The sequence below is a fragment of the Papio anubis genome, chromosome 13, assembly GCF_008728515.1.
Source record: "Papio anubis isolate 15944 chromosome 13, Panubis1.0, whole genome shotgun sequence".
NCBI lineage: Eukaryota > Metazoa > Chordata > Mammalia > Primates > Cercopithecidae > Papio > Papio anubis.
The window spans coordinates 17,873,853-17,894,586 of record NC_044988.1 but is presented as its reverse complement, the minus strand read 5'-3'; the positions used below and the strand labels follow the sequence as shown (position 1 = coordinate 17,894,586).

General features: G+C 42.6%; 1 protein-coding gene across 22 annotated transcripts in view; it reads left to right on the top strand.

Moving 5' to 3' along the window:
- Positions 1 to 1,743: 1,743 nt before the first annotated feature.
- LOC101026511 (transducin-like enhancer protein 4) overlaps positions 1,744 to 20,734 on the top strand; it is a 157,026-nt gene continuing 138,035 nt past the window's right edge. For 13 of the 22 annotated variants that reach the window (XM_031654119.1, XM_031654121.1, XM_031654111.1 and 10 more), the window contains exons 1-4: positions 1,744 to 2,805; positions 3,670 to 3,767; positions 4,855 to 4,918; positions 6,091 to 6,135. In XM_031654119.1, the coding sequence (XP_031509979.1) occupies positions 2,761 to 2,805; positions 3,670 to 3,767; positions 4,855 to 4,918; positions 6,091 to 6,135 (252 nt within the window). In that variant the 5' untranslated portion in view covers positions 1,744 to 2,760. Of the gene's footprint in view, positions 2,806 to 3,151; positions 3,345 to 3,669; positions 3,768 to 4,854; positions 4,919 to 5,921; positions 5,986 to 6,090; positions 6,136 to 20,734 lie in introns of those variants that run through there. The other 9 variants (XM_031654122.1, XM_031654125.1, XM_031654118.1 and 6 more) reach the window with 3 other exon arrangements.

Sequence of the window (20,734 nt, the reverse complement as noted above, 5' to 3'; positions counted from 1 at the left end):
CTGTGAACTTTGGCTCCGGGTTTTTAGTATGAAATTAGAGGCAGGAGAAGACCACCATAGCCTTGCTTTGCACCAGCTCACTGCAGTGGCCAGAACGGACGTTCACAGAACGTGCTCGGTTGGACATTAAGTTACTGAGTCGTCCACTGAGGAAAGGGATATCATTAAGAATAGTTTTCCACTAACGCCGAACCGGCGGCATCATCTCATCCAACAGGTCAAGTTATAGTAGGCAAGCACGCCTAGAAATAAACGTCTAAAACGCAGTCTGTTACATTAGCCAATACTCTTCTTGACTTTCTCCAAATTTTTTCCCTGTCCCCAAGATTAGGCTCGCTAGGAAAGACTGCGAGCCTCAGCGGCCTCCCCTTGAACTGGGGCGCTGCCCCCAGCTGGACACGGACTAAGGATGGAAGGGTGCACTGACGGGGGCCGCCCCCATTTCCCAGGCCCCTCCGTAGGGGTGCCCCTCCTCAGCCATGGCTGCCCCTTTCTCTCCTCCCCCAGCATCTGCCCCTGGGGCCACCCCCACCTTTCCGCCATCTCTCGGGCCCGCGTGGCATCCTGCTCCGTTTTAACGGGGATAAACTTGACTTGCTTCTCCCAAGAGCGGGAAAAGGGGCGCAGTCTTGGTACTGATCTGGGGGAGGGAACGTCCCAGGCCGCGCAGGGGCGTTTTCTAACCGTGCCCCGTCGGCCTACTCTGTTCAGTACCGACCGTCTGCGGGGTTCACGTGGCCCAATCGGCAAAGTTTCTTTGGAGATCCAGCGTCTCTGATTCCCGGATCTTCAGCCTCACCTGGAGACCCCACGGTTACTGCCCTGCGACCCCCTGATGGAGCGTCGGGATGCGCTTTCTCTCCGAGTGCCCCCGGGGGTGGAGGGAGGGAGGTCTGTTTCGGGACTAAATGGCAATCACAGCTCCCGCGGGGCTCGGAGGGACGAGCTCCCCGCCCACCCCGCGGCCCCGGCCCCAGCCAGCATCTCGCGACTCCATCTCTGGCTCTAAACAAGAACAGGGGACCGAGTCCGCGTTCACACGGAAAATTATGCCGGCTCCAGCGGCGCGTAAAATTGATGTGAACCGAACGAAGTGGGATCAGCGTGATCCTCCCTCTCTTGTCTCAACAGGGGTTTCGGCGCGTTACACAAGGCCGAGCTTGTCTCTTTAAGGAGACATTGGACCCTAATTAGTCCGCATTCCTGGCGCGGCTGCGGAGCGAGGGGCCGAAGGTGTCTGGGTTGGGAGACGGGTGGGCGGGAGGACGAGACTCGGAAGGAGATCTTCTGACCAGCCTCCAGGCTCACCGCCCCCTCCGCCCTCTTTATTTTGCCGCCACCACCGCCACCAACACCTAATTCTGAAGATGCAGCCAGGGCAGCAGCAACAGCAGCAGCCGCGGATTCTCTCAACCCCACGTTACTTTGATTGACAGCTGAACAAATGTTTCCCCGGTTCGAACGCTCGCGCTAAGGAACGACAGCCAAGGCGAAGCTCCGCCTTGGGCGGGCCATCTCCGCCCCGCCTCTGCCAACCTCATTCCTCTTCGTTAATTGGTCGGAGCTACAGGCGACGCCCGGCCCCCACGTGGGTTTCAGCTGGGTTGGCTCCTCCCCGCTGGCTTGCCATTTGTCAGCAGTGAAATGATGGGCACTAACACAGAACGGCGATTAATGTTCAGCCACCTCTGATTGGTTGCTGGAGACGCCTACCGCAACGGGGGTGGGCGGAGCGCTTGGAGAGCGCCCCAGAGCACTCGCGTGGCGGGCCGGTGATTGTAGTCAATCTGGCAGTATTCTCAGGCAGGGTCGCCCGGGGCGGACTACATCTCCCGGGATGCTCCACGGCCCCCTCCGCTGAAGGTTGTGAATATGTATCAGAATGTTAATGATTAGCTGCTGCTAAATTTGGTCAAAGAAGTCACCTACACAGAGCGTGTTGTTAGAGCTGTTCTGAGCGGGTGTTTGGGTTGTTGGCTGCTTTCTTCCCCCTTTCTCACACACTTGTATATTATTTTGAGGTGGTGTTCGCAGAGTTTGAAAGGAGAGAGAATTAAAAAAAAAAAAGCCGCAAGCGTTTCACTCTTTTATTTTTATAATCCCCTTCAATTTGGGGTTAAAAAAAAGACAAGAAAACAGGAAGGAAGAAAAATAAGGAAATGAGATGTGGTAAAAGAAGCTAAAAGGTGCCTTTTAAAAGATCGTTGCTGTGAAGTGAAAAAAATCTCCAGAGAAACCAAAAAGCACCGCCGAGACCTCTTCCGAACCAAAGGAGTTTGTGTTTGCTTTTAGGGAAGAAGAAAGATCATTCATTCGGAGGAATAACAACCAATTAAAAGACAAATAAAAAAAGTTTGGAGTGGGACGCAGAGCGAGCAAGCGGCGCTGCCGGCGGGCGGTGGGGCGCGGAGCTCGCACTTTCCCGGCTGGGTGAGCGGCTGCCGCGGCGCCGGGCTCGGCGGGTGCGCCTCGGCGGAGCTGAACGTCGGAGCGTTGCCTCGGGAGACGCGCGCCGGACAATGCCCGCGGCGGGCCAGTGACGCCCGCGGGGAATGCGGAGCGGCCCGGCTGCCGGCACCCAGCCGCCGCCGCGCGTTCCTGCCGCCCGTGTCACGCGAGACCCGGCGGGGGCCGGGACCGCCCGAGCCGCCCCTCAGACCGAGCCGGCCGCCTCCGCCGCCGCGGCCGCCTCCTCTTCGGGGCCATTAAAGCCAATGAGCCGCGCGCCTCTGCCGAGCGCAGCGAACTAAATCGGCTTGGATGATTCGCGACCTGAGCAAGATGTACCCGCAGACCAGACACCCGGTGAGTGCGGGCAGCGGGGCGCGGGCTCGCCGGGCGCTGGGAGATTCCCCGCGTCGCCCCCTGCGCACCGAGTTGTGTCTTTTGGCCGGAGGGGCGTGGAGAGCCGCCCGAAATCGGCGCCCCGCGCCGGGAGCCGCCCGCCCGCCATCACCCCCAGCCCCCGGCGTGGTGGCCCTCGGAGGGGGTGCGGAGAGGCAATTGAGTTGTAGCCATTTTCTTATTGTTGTCTTTGAAGCCCCTGGAAGCCGCGCCGAGCCGTTTGCGGTCCCCGCGCCGCGACTCCTCGAGGGGGGGCGGCGAGCGATGAAGGAGGCGCGACTCCGCGCCCGGGCGGGGAGGGCGCCCTCGGCGGCGGCGCTGCTGGGCTGGCTGCGGCTCGGAAGTGCGGGGCGCCGGCCCCTCGCGCCGCGGGCCCCCGGGGCGAGCGAACGAGCGAAAGAACGAGCCGAGAGGGTGGCTGCCGCCCCCCTCCTTCCCCGGCCTGACCGCAGCCCGACGCCATGGCGCGGGTACCCCCGACGGGCCAGTTTCGATTCCGGGTGAGGAGGGAGTGGGCGCGGCGCGCGGGTCCCTGGGCGCCCGTCTTTGGCCGGGGAGGGGAGATGGGGCTCGAACCCTCGGGGTCCGGGGCGCGGAGGGAGGGCTGCGGGCGGGAGTACGCGGAGGCCCGGGACCACCTCGAAACCAGCCCCTGCCTGGGCTGTTGGGCGCGAGGAGGGTTGCGGGAGGAGAGTTTTAATCGCTCTTTGCTTGCGTGCGCGATGACCCCCCCAACTCCCCGCTAACGCCGCGTGATATGTTTTCTCCGTCTCCCTGCTTCGCCTGTGATGTGGGCTAATTAAATATTTTATTGTTGTTCTTCAGGCACCGCATCAGCCTGCTCAACCCTTTAAATTTACAATTTCCGAATCCTGTGATCGGATTAAGGAAGAGTTTCAGTTTTTACAGGCTCAATACCACAGGTAACGATATTGACTTTAGCTGATCCTCCTGTTTGCTTAGCTCTTGTCTCCCCCACAAATACACACAAACACCCTCCTCCTTTTTTGTGGGGGCGTCACAAAGGTACTATTATTTTTTTTTCTCGGTGGGCAGAAAGGGCAAATCAAGGCCTCCTTCCTTAGGCAGGTGTAAATAAATTAAAGATTTCTTTTTTCTACCGTAAATAAAAAGAAGGCAGAACAATCGAAACTGGGGAGACTTGGAAAACGCTGAGGCCAAACTTTCGATATTGATTTATTGGGGCCAGGAGAATGAAAGGTTGGGGAGATTCTGGGGCCTTTTGACATCCTTGGTTCTTTATTACTCTGGACTTGGTTCCTTCTCACTTCTTTTTGCCATTCCACTGAAGAGCTGAGAGCCCAGGGAAGTCGGAGTGAGCGATTTCATTACTTTTATGCTGAAAAAAATGTTTTCATCTTATAGACGATTTTTAGACTTAGGGTGCCTTTGAGACATTTTTCTTTGGCTGGCTTTTTAATGATGCCTAATTCTTATTTCATAAATACGAGAACCAAAACAAGCCACTGAACCCGATTGACACTTTGCCCCTGGGTGGTGGTGTTCCACTTGTCTGTGTGTTTTGGAGGGAAAAAAACAAGACATCATTCATAAGACATGCTTGATTCGTATTTCCATTAATCTCTTTGTAGAACATGAAAGAAACTCCCTTGTGACATTTTGGAGGACTTATTTGTGCTTGTATGTGCAGTCATTATTGAGGTTTATATTCGTGTTTGTTTTATTAAGTGAATATTCAATTCTGGAGGAAGTTCCTGAATTAAACTGATTAGAGGATTTGTTTCCTTAAAACTTAATTAAAAAAAAAAAATCCTAAAAACAAAAACCCCATATACGATCCTTATTGAAGGGGCAAGTCCTGACTGGTTCCAGTGACCCCCTTCCCGAACTTCCCTTTCCATAATGATAGGGGTATTTATTTAAGATTGTTGATTTAGTTGTTTGTAAGTGAGATTTAAAATATGTGTTTAAGAGTTGAAGGACGTAAATTAAGATCATTGTACTTAGAGTATTTTATGTCTTGAACAGTCTGAAGCTGGAATGTGAGAAACTCGCCAGTGAGAAGACAGAGATGCAGCGGCATTATGTCATGGTAAGAAAACCATGTCACAGATTCAAAGTGCCTATTAGTTTGGAATACCAAAAACAAGAATACGTTTAAATTGCTGGAGGCTGCAAGATAGATCACAGTCACCCTGCCAGTGCAGTTGAAGTTGTGGGAATGTGTCTGTTAGCAACCTGTAATTCTAGGATGTTATAACCTACCTTTGACAACTGGCTTGGATTGGAATTTTCAGAAAGTTCAACCACATGGGGTATAATTTTCTGTGTTTTCTTTTTACAGATAGAAAAAAAAAAATAAAAACAAAACCTCGTTTGTTTTGTTTAGTCACAAGCAAAAATGTTTTTGTGTTAGTGGTTTTCTTTGTTGTTTTACTGCTCTTGCTCCAAACAACTTCAGCCAGTTTTTCTGTATGCTGTTAACATTTTAATGTCTTATTTCTTTGAAAAGGAGTGATGGATAAGGAAAGACAGCAGACCATTTTTCAAATTTTTTTCTCTTTATGTTACTATTACATTTATATTTGCGTGTTTTCAATTTCTGTAGTGTTATATTGGTTTGAGGAACGTCGTAGTCTCCTGTATAACTGATTTATTCTGCCAGAATTTCTATGCCAGTTATACTACACGTTCAAAAAACCAGATTTGCCTTTACAGAAGTATTATGAAGCATATTTTTATGATTGTCCGAGAAAGCTCCAGAATAACTCACTCATTTATTTTTCTATCCAGCTTTTTTGCTTTAAATATGTGAATATGAGCAGTGTACTAACAAATCAGAAATCAAACTCTTAAGTAGCATCACCTTTTCCAACCTTCCTTTCAAAACATCAGCGTTTGTATAAGACATTCTTTTCTGTTAACTTGCCTGCTGTGCCTAGGAATTAAGAATCCGTAGGATACCAAATTTTCATCAGACTTTTTTGATGCATCTGCTTGGGATGTATAAAGACAACTGTAGATGTTAAGAATGCTGTGTTTGAATTTAATTTTTCTTAGTTTTGTGAGTATTCTCTTTGAATTTGTGTCTTAAGGTGGTTAAAGATAGCGATGGGCTCTTGATTTGTTGGCGTAGGTTATATGAAGATATTGGTTTAGGTGAGACTTTTATGTTTGTTTCAGATTTACTTGGGGCATTTTGAACAAACTAGGGAGATTGTTTGATGAAAGTCACGCATTTAATTGCTTTTCCTTCTTTGACAGTATTATGAAATGTCCTATGGGTTGAATATAGAAATGCACAAGCAGGTAAGTTATTTCTTTATAACCATTTTAAATGACAGTAATACTGGTATACTTTGAAAAGAAAATTGTATGTTTTTGCAGTTTTATTCTGCAAGCCGTTGTGGCTACCGGTATTTAAAGGACTGGGTAGTGAAGAAAATGCTGCTTTTTCATATGTGGCTCCCCATCTTTCTTTCATATCCTAATTTTTATAATTTACAAATGTTATTTTAAAAAGTCAATACATATTAAACTTTGTACACTTTCAAAAGCAGGATGCTAAATTTTAAAATCCTCTTGTTATTCTGAAAGAGTTGCTTTATGTATTTTGGGCATTGCAAACTTGTCTTGTGAAAGAGCTTTTCTTGGAAAATATTAAAAAGTAAAATTAAATTGTGTGGCGCCTTCATTGGCTTGATGTGAAAGAATGGATAGAGGGTGAGCTGGGAGGATGAAAATGAAATCTGTGGAGCTACAAAGGAAATTGATGTAAAATCCTTGTACTGGTCCCCTGAGGCTACTTAGTTGGGTCTTACCAAGAACTATCACCGTTACTTCCAAAATTTGTACAGAGTAAATGAGCCTGATAGGAGGATGTGATAAGGTTCAACATTGGGTCTTGAAATCTAGCAATTAGTTCAGTAGCAAAAAAAAAAGATAATGATTAGTCAGAAAGCACTGAGAGAGATGACTCAAACAGCCTTCTTTTTGTGCAGGAGACTGAATAATAAAATGGTTTGGCTTAAATTTCCTAGACAGAAGAATAAGAGCACGTATATATATATCTATATATACACAAATATACATACATATATGTAAAACGTTGTTTGGCAATAATAATTTCTCTAGGAAATAATTTATTTTTGGTGATCTCCTAGTGGAAGTGCTTCAGGTCTCATCAGCCATTTCAGAATAGGTATGTGTTTGCCTGCTGGGAAAAAGACAAGGGAAGACTTACTGCTTTTCATTTCTTATTTATGGTGAAGGTGGATGTCATTACTTTCTAAGTTGAGAAAACATGGAATGAGCACATACTATTAGGCCTTCACTATTTATGGATTCCTTTTTGGGTATAGTTATTTTCCGCATGCTCACAACATCCCCAGATAGTAGATCTTTAAAAGATGGCTGTTGGACAATAAAGGCAATCTGATGAATAGTATTTGAAAACAAAAAGTTGGAAAAAAAATGAGACGTTGCTTACACTGAGGACTTTTAATTTCAGATACTGTTTTCCTTTGCATGGTATTTGGTTATGTCAATATTAGCATTATAGTATAGTTTGAATGGTCTGTTGAAATTAAATTCTTATTTTGGCATCTTTGCCATTTCTGTTTAGATTAGTAATGTAAATATCTTCTGCTTAAACAAAATCTGTTCAGTCTGATGGATGGACTTCTCTTAGTTCTACCTTACAGGAATAAATTACATGAGAGATACTGTTTGTTAATTATCTCATTACATTTCCTTTGAGGTCTGGATCTTGTATGTGTCTCTTTCTTTGTGCACACCCCACCCTCCAAAATTAATTAGTGTCTTTTTAAAGATTGGAGCAGTTGATTAATTTAGTCCCTTTATTTCTCCTTCTGTATCTTGTTTACCCTAACCACTTAGTTTCCAGGTCTCCCTGTAACATCTACATTTCTAAGAAGCACATAGCTTGTATTTGGCTATATGTATTTCTTTTTCAAGGGGGTATATGAGATCCCTTAATTTTATACATTTTATACCACTATAATTCTGTCATCTTCTTGTCCAGCTGGCCTCAAATGCCATCCATTTAAAATTGAGAACAGTACATTTTCCCTTTTTTTCTTTTGCTTTTAAATTCAATCATATCAAGAATCCTGAGGGCAGTTTATCACATTATGAAATACAGACAGCCCTGCAAACCACCTACTTATTATATTTTCTTTCTTTCTCCCCCTTAAGCATAGAGGCATATCTGTCTTTATTTGTTTTCCTAGGCAGACAGCCTTAGTTCCTCTTAGCCTCTCTTCCAGATGTACTCGCTGGATACCCTTGTAATGGAAAGCAGCAATAATGCAGGGAAGTTGCCCTGCGGCATAATTGGGCCTAGTTCTCAAGATCGGGTTAGGTTTATTCACTTATTAGATTTGTGTCTCGAAGGGTTCAAGAGTAGGAGTCCCGGGAGTCCTTGGAAGTACCCTAGTAATTGGTGGCCCTGATATTTGAAACCTTTGTGTATTTTTTGGTTAACGTTCCTGTTCTTCTTGGCTGCTGCTAGCCACAGAATATTTATTTTTAGAGAAATTTTTCATTGGAACAGAAAATGATGGTTGTGATGGAGTCATGACTCTGTGACTTAGCAAATTGATAAAAGGATAAAAGTATGAAGTGAAGACAAACAGGGTGGAGGTCAGTATTCTCCCTCCTCCCCTTCCTATGTGATGCTCATCATCAGTCACCCTGTGTTGATTCTGATAGAGAACTATAAAATGAAACCTATGGGGAATTTGTCATTCCAAAATGAAAGCTAATGTAATTAGTACCAATTAAAGTACATTTAGTAAATTGGATTTAATCTTAATTAAGCCTGCATAATGTTGCCAATTTTTAACAATTATGTTTGAGAACATAATTAATTTAAATTTTGGTAACTGAGTAAATAGCATTAGTCTGGTAGAATTAGTGGAATTTTTTTTTTAAAGGGGAACTTGGTGACATGACTTGGAATTGGAACATAAAATATGAATCTAAATTTCTGGTAATCTTTAGGATTGATAGAGCTAAGCAGATGAAGCAAAAAAAAAAAAAAAAAAAAAAAACCAGAAAAGTTAGGATGGAGTATTCTAGGCTATAATGGGAATTAATGCTGTGCCACTGTCTCAAGTTCTAGCATAAAAGTGAAGATGACAAATAGGACATGGTTAGAAATGGCACATGTTTTAGTGTGACGTCTTCAAAATGGAATTTTTAAAAATGAAAGAACATAGGCCTTTATCCCCTAAGAATTTCCCTAAGTGTGTGGTTTTTGTTTTTTGTTTTGTATGAGACAACTGACCCAGGGTTTAGTTGTTAAGTTTTTCTGCTGATTGTTCTTCTTTGTAAATACAGTGTGACTTCTAAATGGGTCGGTGGTGATGGGGGCAGTGGGATGATGCATGGAGTTGCTGCTTGTTCCCATCTTTCACCTGTAATGCTGTCATTAAAGACGTCCTCACTGAGGGACTCTGACAGCAGTGGTTGCCATTCTAAAAAGTGAGTATTGGATGTAGATCAGGAACAGTAGGTGTGTGAATTAAACCTATAGGAACTATAAATGGCGATGAACATGCCACCTTTTGAAAAGTGGAGAATGAGAACATCTATGCCTTCCTTATAGTTAATATTCTACAGTGTGAAAGCCTCTTCATTTGAATTTTAGTAACCATTAGGAAATTTTAGAAATCTGAAACATATGGAATCTAAAAGTAAGTACTGCACATTTATGTATGTTTTATATGTGTGTATTTTTATATGTGTGTGTATTTGTGTGTGTGTGTATATATATATATTTAATCAAAGCAAGAAAACTCCTGTTTCACTTAAAGCCATGTAAATTTTATTACGAGACTTGGGCCACAACCATTTGAGTGCTGCTAAAATATTAATTGAATAGAAATGAAAGGGCCTTGCCAACTGATAGGATATCATAATCATAGCCTCTTTGGTCGATGGTAAATGATGATAAATGACATTAGGAACCTTTTAGCAAACTGTAATAACTACAAGGAGGGAAGCAGTATGGATTTGCATTATATCTGATACCCTCTAGTACCAAGTGGATTGCCAATACTGCTTGTTTAGCATTTTCTAAGGGCAATAAGATATTGATTTCTGACTTACAAGGAACAGCTCTATTTTCACCATTGAAAAGTATTGCAGGTTGTTAAGAAGAAATTGACTTGAAGAGGCCGACTGCTGCCCATCATGGAGCAAATAAAGCAAAACTGCCGAAGCATGGTGGAGCAGCGAGACGGGCCCTCAGCAATTTGTTGCTATTAATTTACCATGCTCGACAGCAAATCAATCGGCATCTACTTCATCTGCTGGAGAAAATGCTGTCCAGGGCAGATAAAAGGCTCGGCATGGTACAGAGAATAGACTGGATTGGCCAAAAGCAGGCTGCAGTTAATGTGTAAATAAGTGAAATCAAGGCCACTGTTGCAGAGGAAGCTGTTGTTAATTAGGTTGGTGTTTTTTAGTGAACTATTTTAGAAAGCAGCTAGGATTTGGAGAGTAAGAAGAGATTTATTGAGATTGAAGTAATATATGACTGGCATGACATTCTAGCCTTGAGTGTACTTGATTCTAGGGTGCAGTAAATTTATTTGGGGACACTGCTTGCTGTGGAGTTCGTCGAAAAAGTTCGGTTTAGACCAAATTTCCCTTATAACTTTTTTTTTTGAACCTTGCCAGTTTTTTGCACATCTTCCGTCTTATTGTGTACTCTTAGATTTAGAAGAGTAGATGGAGGAGTAGGTGTTTTCGTATGGAGGCACAAATGTGTCTGTTGTATTGTCACCCAGTGCTTTTTTTTTTCAGAGATAGGTATAATTGAACTCTTGTATAATAATGAGAGTGGACTATCATCGAAGATGGGGTGTCCTAGCTGAAAGTAACTAGTAAACGAAGGAAGATTTTGCTGACAGAACTTTATCTTGCTTCATAAACATTAGGAAATAACAATCTAGAGGGCCTGAATAGTGGGTGGATACTACTAGACTATAACATGTCAAAGATTGCAAGTGAAATTTTGATGCCTGCATAAACTTCAGATGCAATTATAAGATCATGTGTGTGGGGGTGGGAAGGGTTCTTTTGTTTTTGGTTTTCATTAAGGTTTAAAGCCACCTTTTCTAATTTAAGATTATTTACACTCTGATAATATTCCACAATGAATGTTAACGGAGTGGAGAGTATTGGTGGTTCCCCCTCCCCCTTACTTCTCATTTGGGCATTTTAAAATAGGAGGCCAACTTCATTTACTCCTGTTTAGTAAATCTAAATGAGTGTGGGTTTTAAATTAGATTTTTTCCCAAAATCCTTCAGAGGCTCTAGCTTTAGGGCAGTTGATAAGTAAGTGGAAGCACCTTGGGCAGGACCCAATGAGCTGTCGTTTTACTTATCATAGCACCTGCACGGGAAGCAGATCTAGAGGATGAAATTTAACCTGTTAGGGTGTGTGTTAACCTGTTAGGGTGTGTGTATGTTTTAGGGTGCGTGTTTTCCGAATACTGTGGGGAGTTCCCTTTTTCCTTCTGCTACGATGGATTCTTTTGTCTTTCTAGAGATATCATAGGAGGATATCTGTGGATTTTTCACCTAAGGCAGTGATTCTTAAGTGAAATTGGAATTTCCTTTCAATAGAAGTAAACGTTTATTATATACCTGGCTTGCGCTTACCACTGATCTGGGCACACTGCCAAAATTCTTATCTTTAGTTCTCATAATGATCCTAAGAGAGGGATTATATCCATTCAAAAGTTGATTAAACAGGGTCAGCTCTGCACAAGGTGATATAGCTAAGAGTTGGTGGATTCAGGACTTCAAATAAATTTACCTGGGAGGATATCTCCAGGGAGATGGGTTTGCCATGGGTTAGAGATTCAGGCCCCAGTTCATTCCTGGAATAGAGAGTCACTGAACTTTAGGCTCATACGCAGAACCTCTTGAGTTGGGGGATTCTCTGCAACTGCCTAGAGTGCATGGATGGCTCAGCCTGCCCTCTGCATCCAGACTGCTTTCGGTGGGTGAGAGGGTGAGGTTGCTTTCACTTGGAATCTCCTACAGAAGGGCTAGGAGAGCTGCTTGCTTATCAAGATGGAATTTGCTTCCTCCCTAGGCAACCTATTTCTCATTTGTTTACAAACTTGTTCTTCTCTTTAACTTTTATCTTTTCCTGTGGCTTATGAGAGTGCCTACAGACAAGGGGCTGTTTGTTAATCACCATCTTGTGAGCTTTTGAAGGGGGAAGCTGGGAGGGGAAAATGTGATGTTTTGTAGCCTCTTTGTAGTTTAGAAAGAGGTTCATAGATGCAGGAAATCACACAACTCAGTTTTAAATGAAGGCAGATGTTTTGCTTTTACTGTTAAAGGAATTTCTTTGCAGCATTCAAACAAAAGGATAGTTCCTTTTCACTGCCCCTTAATCCCTGCTGGATATTGTTTATTTTTATGTATTATTTTGATGGGCAAAGTTCTTTGTATCTAGGTATATATCACTTTGAGCTCCCTAGGACTGATGGACCGGACTAATGAGCTACATCTCTAGGTGCTGTTGCAGCATTGGTGAAGGAGACAGTACAGGCACCAGCCCATTGTTCTTCACATTCTTCATTTAATCTTTGCTTTCCTAGAATATGTCTTTTTTATTTCTTCTTCTTTTTTTCTTGTGCTATAAGATAGGTAGAGGAAACCAGTTGGGAATTAAAAGTTTAAAAAAATGCATTTATAAGTTATTTGTGTTTGTTTTTAATGTGGCTTTTTTTTTTTTTTTGCCTTTGATATGATTTGATGGTTTGGTTTACCACTTCTGGACAGCAATAATGTATTTGGTGGTTAGAGGAAAGAGGGACAGGGATGTGAGTTCTAGAAGGCACTTTCTTGATCCCTCTGCACACCCTCTTAAGATGACTTCAGCGTTCCAGCAGTGGTGGTAGATTCAGTAGTCCTATACTGGCTAAGTTATTATCAGTTTTGTAAGCCGGGCTGTTGGAGAGAAGCAGGGGGCAGCACATTTAGGCGTGGGCAATGGAGTATTTACACTGGTAATGACAGTTTGCAAGGCTTAGGACTTGTTCGAAGTAAGTACAGTGCGAAGAGTTTATGAAATTATTACTCTAAAGGGGAAGGACCTCAGAAGTTTTAGTCAAAAGCAAAAGTTAGAGCTGTTTTGCCTTTGCCTTCGTAATAGCTGTCAGTGGTAGTTGTTTTCTATCTGTGAAGAGGGATTTAGCTGGCATTCATCACCACAAATCTATATACTCTGTCTGTGTTCATGGGAACTGACCCAACATTTATGCCAGGCTCTTGCTATTTCTATATGATTGAGCCAAAACTTATCTGTGGAGAGCTGCACTGTGTAACCCTTATTCCATCCAGGGGTGACACATGGGCAGGGTGTGGATTTTCTCAGCTGGTTCCTCAAAGAAGCAGAAGAGAAGTACTCTGGGATACCCCTTAGGTACTCTGTCCTGTGGTGAGTGGATCGCATTGTCATCTCTTTTTGAGGATTTGCCCCCATGCACTTCAAGAATTGTACGGCGGAGGCAGCTTCTGCATTTCACGGAAAGGATAACTTCTCTCCCACGCGAGACGATACTCTGTCCCCAACCTGGGCTGGCTGTGGTATGCTTGGGACCTCTGCAGGGCCCTGTTGCTTGCAGCAGCCTAGGCAAAGTGAGAGGTTGGGGAAGGAGGAGGAGGGATATTGGCTTTCTGATTTCTTAGCAGGCTTATTTAACTCATTATTATTATTATTGTAATTCCGGTTCTGTCCTAGTTTTCTAACTGTGTGTTCTGTTTCTGAAGGTCTGTGGATGATTTTGATTACTGAATTTGAAACTGCAAGAAAATGTAACTGGAAAGAATAGTCATAGTAGAAATTATAAGCACTAGTACTCTGTAACACCCTTTCTTTACAGAGAGCTTAAGGCATTTTATATGTTCTCTTTAATCTTCCTCATGTTCTGTAAAGCAGGTAGCAAGCTTGGATCCACGTATTTATTTAAATAGCTTCTGTCAGTGGAGTACCCAACAGTTTGCCAAGCAGTGTCATTCTACTGGCCTCCTTTAACAGATGACACTGAGGCTTAAGGGCTTAAGAGACTAGCCCAGTGTCACAGTCAGGGAGGATCAGCACGCGGGTGGGGATACCAGAGTTCACGCAGGTCAGCGAATGCGCCCGAGGTTGCATAGTGAGAGTCACTGGCAGAAGAGGAAATGGTAGGTTTCTTGACTTCCCTTCCAGGGCTCCCTTCGCTGACCATGCTGTTTCCAAACAGCAAATAATGTGCTTGTTTCTGTGATGCGTTTGGCTTTCTGCAACATGAGGAGCATGGTGATGCTACTGGCAGCCCAAGAGTGTTACACTGTCATCTCTAGTGAGAGATCTGATCTGTGTTTGTGTTTGAGTACAGCTTCTCCCTCCCCTCCCCTCTACCCTCCCATTGCCTATGCCCTGCCCAAAGGGAGTCTAGGATCAGCAATACTGAAATATAAAGCCAAGGTCCACTTTTAGAAAAGTGCTTCATAAAACTGGCTGTCTGGCATTCTGAACTGTACCGTGCAAACACGTTATATTAGATACATACCTGTTTATTGCCTGTCTCTTGTGCTAGATTGTAAGCTCCATGAAAACAGGCCTTTCTTTGTTTACTGCTGTGTAGCTTGTGTTGAGCACTGTGCCTATCGCATAGTAGATGCTGGTGCGCAATAAAATATTTGGTGAATGAGAGAATAGCAGTTAGAGCTAGCCAAGAATATGTGTGATTTAATATTTTCAAGGGTGTATTTAGGTTGCAAGATAGATAACAAATACTGAATCTCAAGCATACTCAGGTCTGTGTTGTCTACTAGTTTGTGAAAAAGTGACACTTGGAAAGAGGAAGCAAAAGCAACCGAACTTGCTGTGCCTTTCAGAAACAAGTTAGTATAGCTGAAGTAGAATACATGTATTTTTAGTATGTTGAGTCTGCTTTTTTAAAGATGAAAACATGAATCGTTCCGAACAGAATTTAAAATTCATTTTGAACATCACTATATCACGAGTCAGTGTTTAATCTGAAGAATTCTTTTACCATTAATAGGTCTGTGTACCTGTGGTTTGAATGAATGTGGGACAATATCGATCTTGACTATATTGTGTTGTGTTTAGCTAACTTCCCTGCAAATCAGTAAAAAGTGCAAGCTTTTAGTTCTTTTCAAGGGACAAGGAATTTTGAAAATGTCTTAGTTTTTTTCTATTAGTAGAGATAGAATAATGTCGTTGAAAGAATAGTAATCATAACAGTAAGCAATTTTAGATTGCTTATCATGTCGATAGTATTTCACTTATTCTTACAACCATCTTATGAGATTATAGTAGTAGTAGTATTTGCATTTTACGTACGCGGGGGCTGAGACACAGAGCTTAAATAGCTTGCTCGAAATCAGCTAGCCGGTAAAATAGATCTTGGGTTTGACTCAAGGTCAAAACGCTAGTATGATAGATATTTCTGCCTTATTCCAGTTGATATGTTTGGAATACTCCACCATCAGCTTTACTCCTCTCCCCAAATGCTTGACTGATTCCGAAGCCTCAGATTCTAGTTCTGGCCTTGCTAGTAACCAGCTTTGTGATATTGCTGAGTACCGTACCTTTAAGGGCCACGCTTTTCTCAGCTTTAAATTAGGATGTAAATGAACACCAGAATCTCTTTTAACTCTTTTGGTCAAAATGACCATTTCGGTTTGGTTTGTTGCTGTGACCCAGTGAACAGAAATTGAGACTTTTTTTTTTTTTTTTCGGTCTTAGAAAGTCTCTTTTAGCACTTACTTTCAGAATTTTTACAAGCCAGAATTACCTAACGGGCCTAGGGTAGAAATGTATATTTATATAATATTAATACTTTATTTTTTATAAGGTACTTTCTCATCCATTTTTTTCATGTAAACCCCAATAATAAAGCATTCCCCCCATCCTGTGGATGAACACAGTGAGATGCAGATGTTAGATGACAAAGTTCTACACTTAATTATTAGGTGGTTTACAATTCATTGATTCTCTTATGGCCAGCGTTCAGGCTAAAGTAATGTTGACACTGAAGTAGAGCAATTTTCATAAAACATGTAATATAAAAGTATATTTAAATAAAATCTTTAAAGTGATTAGTTTTTGTACTTTTCCTTTGGCATGTATTAGAAAACTTAGGCCGGGCGCGTGGCTCGCGCCTGTAATCCCAGCACTTTTGGAGGCTGAGGTGAGTGGATCATGAGGTCAGGAGATAGAGACCATCCTGACCAACCTGGCGAAACCCTGCCTCTACTAAAAATACAAAAATTAACTGGGTGTGGTGGCGCATGACTGTAATCCTAGCTACTCGGGGGGCTGAGGCAGGAGAATCACTTGAACCAGGGAGTCAGAGGTTGCAGTGAGCTGAGATTGCACCACTGCACTCCAGCCTGGCGACAGAGCAAGACTCCGTCACACACACACAAAAAAGAAAATTTAATTGTATGACTTATGAAATTGTATGAATTACAATGTGATCCAATAATTTTCTTCCAAAGATGTGCAAAGGGGCTATGTAGTAGTTTATTACCTGTTGTGTAATGAACTCTGGGGGTTACTCTTCCAGAATCTAATGTAGATGCCAGTTTCTCTTGCTTGAAATAAAGCATGTCTGTAAACTGTGACTTGCAGTGAGCTTGACATCTCAAATCCTCAGGACTTTCTTGCTTTGTCCCATCAGGGATCCTTTCCTTCGGGAAGATAAATTCATTGTAAATAAATGTCTTAGTCATAAATAGAAAGGGGAAATGTTTAATCTTGGCCTTTTTGAGTTTATAAATCAAAGACGCAGTAGAGATCAGGTTCCTTCATTAAAGTGTAGTTCCAAAAAGGAAGAATGTGGTTTTGGTTTTAAAAAATAAATTTATTTTTAATTTTTATGAGTACATAGCAGGTGTATGTATTTATGGGGTAAATGAACTATTTTGATACAGGCATACAATGCATAATAATCACATTCGGGTAACTGGACTATCCATCAACTCAAGCATTTATCCTTTTTTGTGGTGTTAGAAACTTTCCAGTTATACTCTTTTAGTTACTTTTAAATGTACAATAAATTATTGACTGTAGTCACTCTGTTGTGCTATCAAACACTACACCTCATTCATTCTGACTATATTTTTGTATACAGAAGAATATGTTTTGTTCACTGCTGTACCACTAGCCCCTAAAACAATGCCTGGAATATAGTAGAAGAAATGAGTGAATGAATGATGGAACAGCTAAAGGAATGGTTTAATTTTTTTCATTTTATTACATTTCGTGTGGCATCACATATTCTGAAGAATCAGTCACCTTTATATAAGCTTTCCTTGTATCTGAGCTCTTAGGGAGGGCCTGGCTCTATGATGAGCAAAAAAGGCCTAGATAGGCAATCAGAGAGTGGGAGTTCTTATCTCAGTCTACTACAGGTCCTTGAGCTGCTGATTGGCATTTTTAAAATTGAGAATTGGATTCATGCTTTGCCAGATGATTTATTTCTAAGATATCTTTCAACTCTTAACATCATATGATGTTTAAATGACCAGCTTAAAAATAAAATTCCTCCCTACTTTCATTGCTTGGTACTGTAGGCATGCCATTTTAGTAAGTTAAGTTTTAAGATTTTTTTATAAGAGGAAATACAGCCAGGTTTTTTTTTGTTTTTGTTTTTGTATTTTTGTAGAATCTCGCTTTGAGCAGTGTTAGGCTGTTGTGTGGACAGCTAAAATAATCCTAATATTGCCAGTGTTTCACAGCCTGGAACCATCTGCAGTGTTGCTTTTTTCGCATTTGTAGCTGCATCTTACCGGTTCTTCTATAGGCTAAGAGCACGTCAGTAACTACATATAGTTAACAGATTTTTCATATGTATATCTTGGGCAAGTGTTAGTGATAATAAGAGCAGTTAAAATTTATCGAGTGCCCACTGGATACCAGGTAAAGCACTAAATGCTTCAGATGTATTAATTTGTTTAATTTGTAATCTTTTGAGGAAGAGATCTGATTATCCTTATTGTGTATGAGGAAACTAAGGTAAAGAGAAGCTGAGAAATATGCCCAGGGTTATATAGCTGGTAGGTTATAGAGTAGGGGTGTCAAGGCCAGGCATTCTGGCTTGAGAGCCTACATTCTGGTTCTGAACCACTTGCAATAAATGCCTCATAAGTGACTACGGTAAACTTTTTTGTTTGTTTATCCTTGTGGTTTTTTGTTTTGTTTTGTTTTGTTTTTTTGAGATGGAGTCTCACCCTGTTACCAGGCTGGAGTGTGGTGGCACCATCTCAGTTCACTGCAACCTCCACCTCCTGGGTTCAAGCGATTCTCCTGCCTCAGCCTCCCGAGTAGCTGGGATTACAGGCATGCACCACCATGCCCAGCTAATTTTCTATTTTTAGTAGAGACGGGATTTCACCATGTTGGCCAGGATGGTCTTGATCTGTTGACCTCATGATCCTGCCCACCTCGGCCTCGCAATGTGCTGGGATGACAGGTGTGAGCCACCGCGCCCGGACTATCCTTGTTTTTTAAATGAAAAAGCAAATCGTTTGCTGCTGTGTTCTGTACACAGTGAGCTTAAATGTTAAAAATAATAGCTGGTCTCATTTGGGTATTTTGTTTTATTTTTTATTTTGCAAATTAACACACTAGATTAGTGGACTCATTCATTGGTTCGTCTTTTGTCACAGATTCTACCGTTTGTCCCTAGCTGGATAACCACAGGCCTCTAGATATTTTTGTACCTCTGACTGTGAGATTTCTAAAACAGGCATGGCACCTTCTTTTATAACCACATGTCACACGGGAATGTTCAGGGAACTGTAAACTTTTGAGTGCCTGCCTGGGGTGGAGGAGAGATGGAGGTTTTTGGCTGGGTTTGAAAGGTTCTATATAGTTCTGGAATTTATATGCATAATTGTGTACCTTTCTTGTCGGGGCAGAATCCGTAGCCCTTACTGGTTCAATGAGGAAACTGGAACCCAAACAACAGAGTTCGGGAGGTACTGTGCTAGAGCAGTGGTTGCAAACTGGAGCAGTTCCTTTCCTCAGAGGACATCTGGCAATGTGATGATATTTGCGGTTGTCACAACTTGGAGGTGCTACTGGCATCTAGTGGGTAGAGTCTGGGATGCTGCTGAACATCTCCATGTACAGGACAGCCCTCTACAACAAAGACTTAGCTGGCCTAGAATCTCAGTAGCGCCAACACTCAGAAACTCTGCTCCAGAGAGAAGAAAGTATTATTAAATTATGTTGCCTTTTTATGGCCTGGAGGGTTACAGGTTGGGGGCATAATGACCTCTGAGTAGAGAAAGGCCAAGTATGAGCATTGTCTGGCTTCTCTAGTTAAGTCAGTTTGAGAGAATCCTTCAAACCATACTTACCTTTTCCGGTTTTTTCCTCCCTTTCCCATGCTGGTAAGCAGAGTGGGGTTGGTAGTAGTTAAGTTCCAAATGGAGATATTACATGATCCTTTGTAATCTTCCTTTTCCTAAAGAGGGGACCGTGATAAACCTAGGTGGGAGGGACTTTTCACACTTAAGTTCAGCTTCTCATTGGAAATCAGCTTGATTTCCACTGAAAACATCCAGATCTTTGTGGTGCTACTACCGTGCAAGGCAGGAGACATTTTCAGTGGAGGTATTGGATTGGCAGAAATTTTTTTTATGTGGGGCCCATTGGTCATGTCTCCCCATTGAGGTCGCTAGAATTAGTCTTACTCCTTGTCTAGGTTTTTCAGAAGTGTTGCCCTTTGTTAGCCTTCCTTTGTCCATGCTGGACATTCTCAGTCATTTCAACCGTGTTCCTGGGACACCAGTCTGGTTGGTACCAAGATGTGTATGATAGACCGGGCCACCTGAGAACTCAGCATGACATTTCTGGCTTGATCCTACCCAACTGAGGATTAGGGCAGATCTTACTGCAAAATAGCCCCTCTGCTCTTTTTCTTCAGGGCAAAGTACGTTATACTTGTCTTTGTCATGTCCTGATCACACTGTAATACACAAAATGGAACCTTGAGTTTTTTAAGTAGCGTGAGTCCACAACATGGGTTCGTTTTTATTTTTGAATGTGTGGGCACTGATCAGTGAACCTCTTTTACTTGGACTTCTTTTCCCCCCACAAATTCCACTATGCTGTGCTATGAATGTAGGTGACTGTTTTAAAGGCTTTTGATTTTTGGGGGAACAGAGAACTGTTTGGGAATGTGGTTTTACCTCTAAGTATATCTACCTTGGTTAACCCCCACAAAATATAGTCAACCTAAAGTGGTTAGTAAAAAACAAGAGCTGTTCCATAGTTGCTTATTTGCTTGAACATTTTTTGGGTGAGCTGGAGGAAGACAAAACGCTTGTTTGGGCTTCTTAAGGGAGAAATTGTGTCCCCCAAATTCCAATGTGTGCTTCTTAAGCTTCCACCCTTCTCTAGGTTCTGGGAATGGGGAGGTAAACCTTTGGCAACCCTACTTGCTTGTAAGTCTTCTCCTTACATTTCAGAGGTGTCAGATTTAGGAGAGGCTGCGGCAGGCAAAGTACATTATATACAAAAACTTCCCTTTTGTAATACGGGAGCTCATTTCCAAAGGCTCCATATGGCTAGCCTAGGAGGCTCATAGTAAAGACCTGCTTTAGGTGTAAGCAGAGCTGATAGGAGGGTTTTCTTATAATCTAAGCAATAAGTTTTAGGTTATTTTGCATCAGTTTAGGATGTCACTTGTGAGGTGGCATTTATGCCTTCTTCCCAGATTAGATTTACAAATCCCACTTTCTTGGATACTGGATTTTACATTTTGAGTCATGCTTTTTTGCCACTTTCTTTCTGTTTGAGGCTCACCCTGCAAATTAACTTTCTAAACTGAAATAT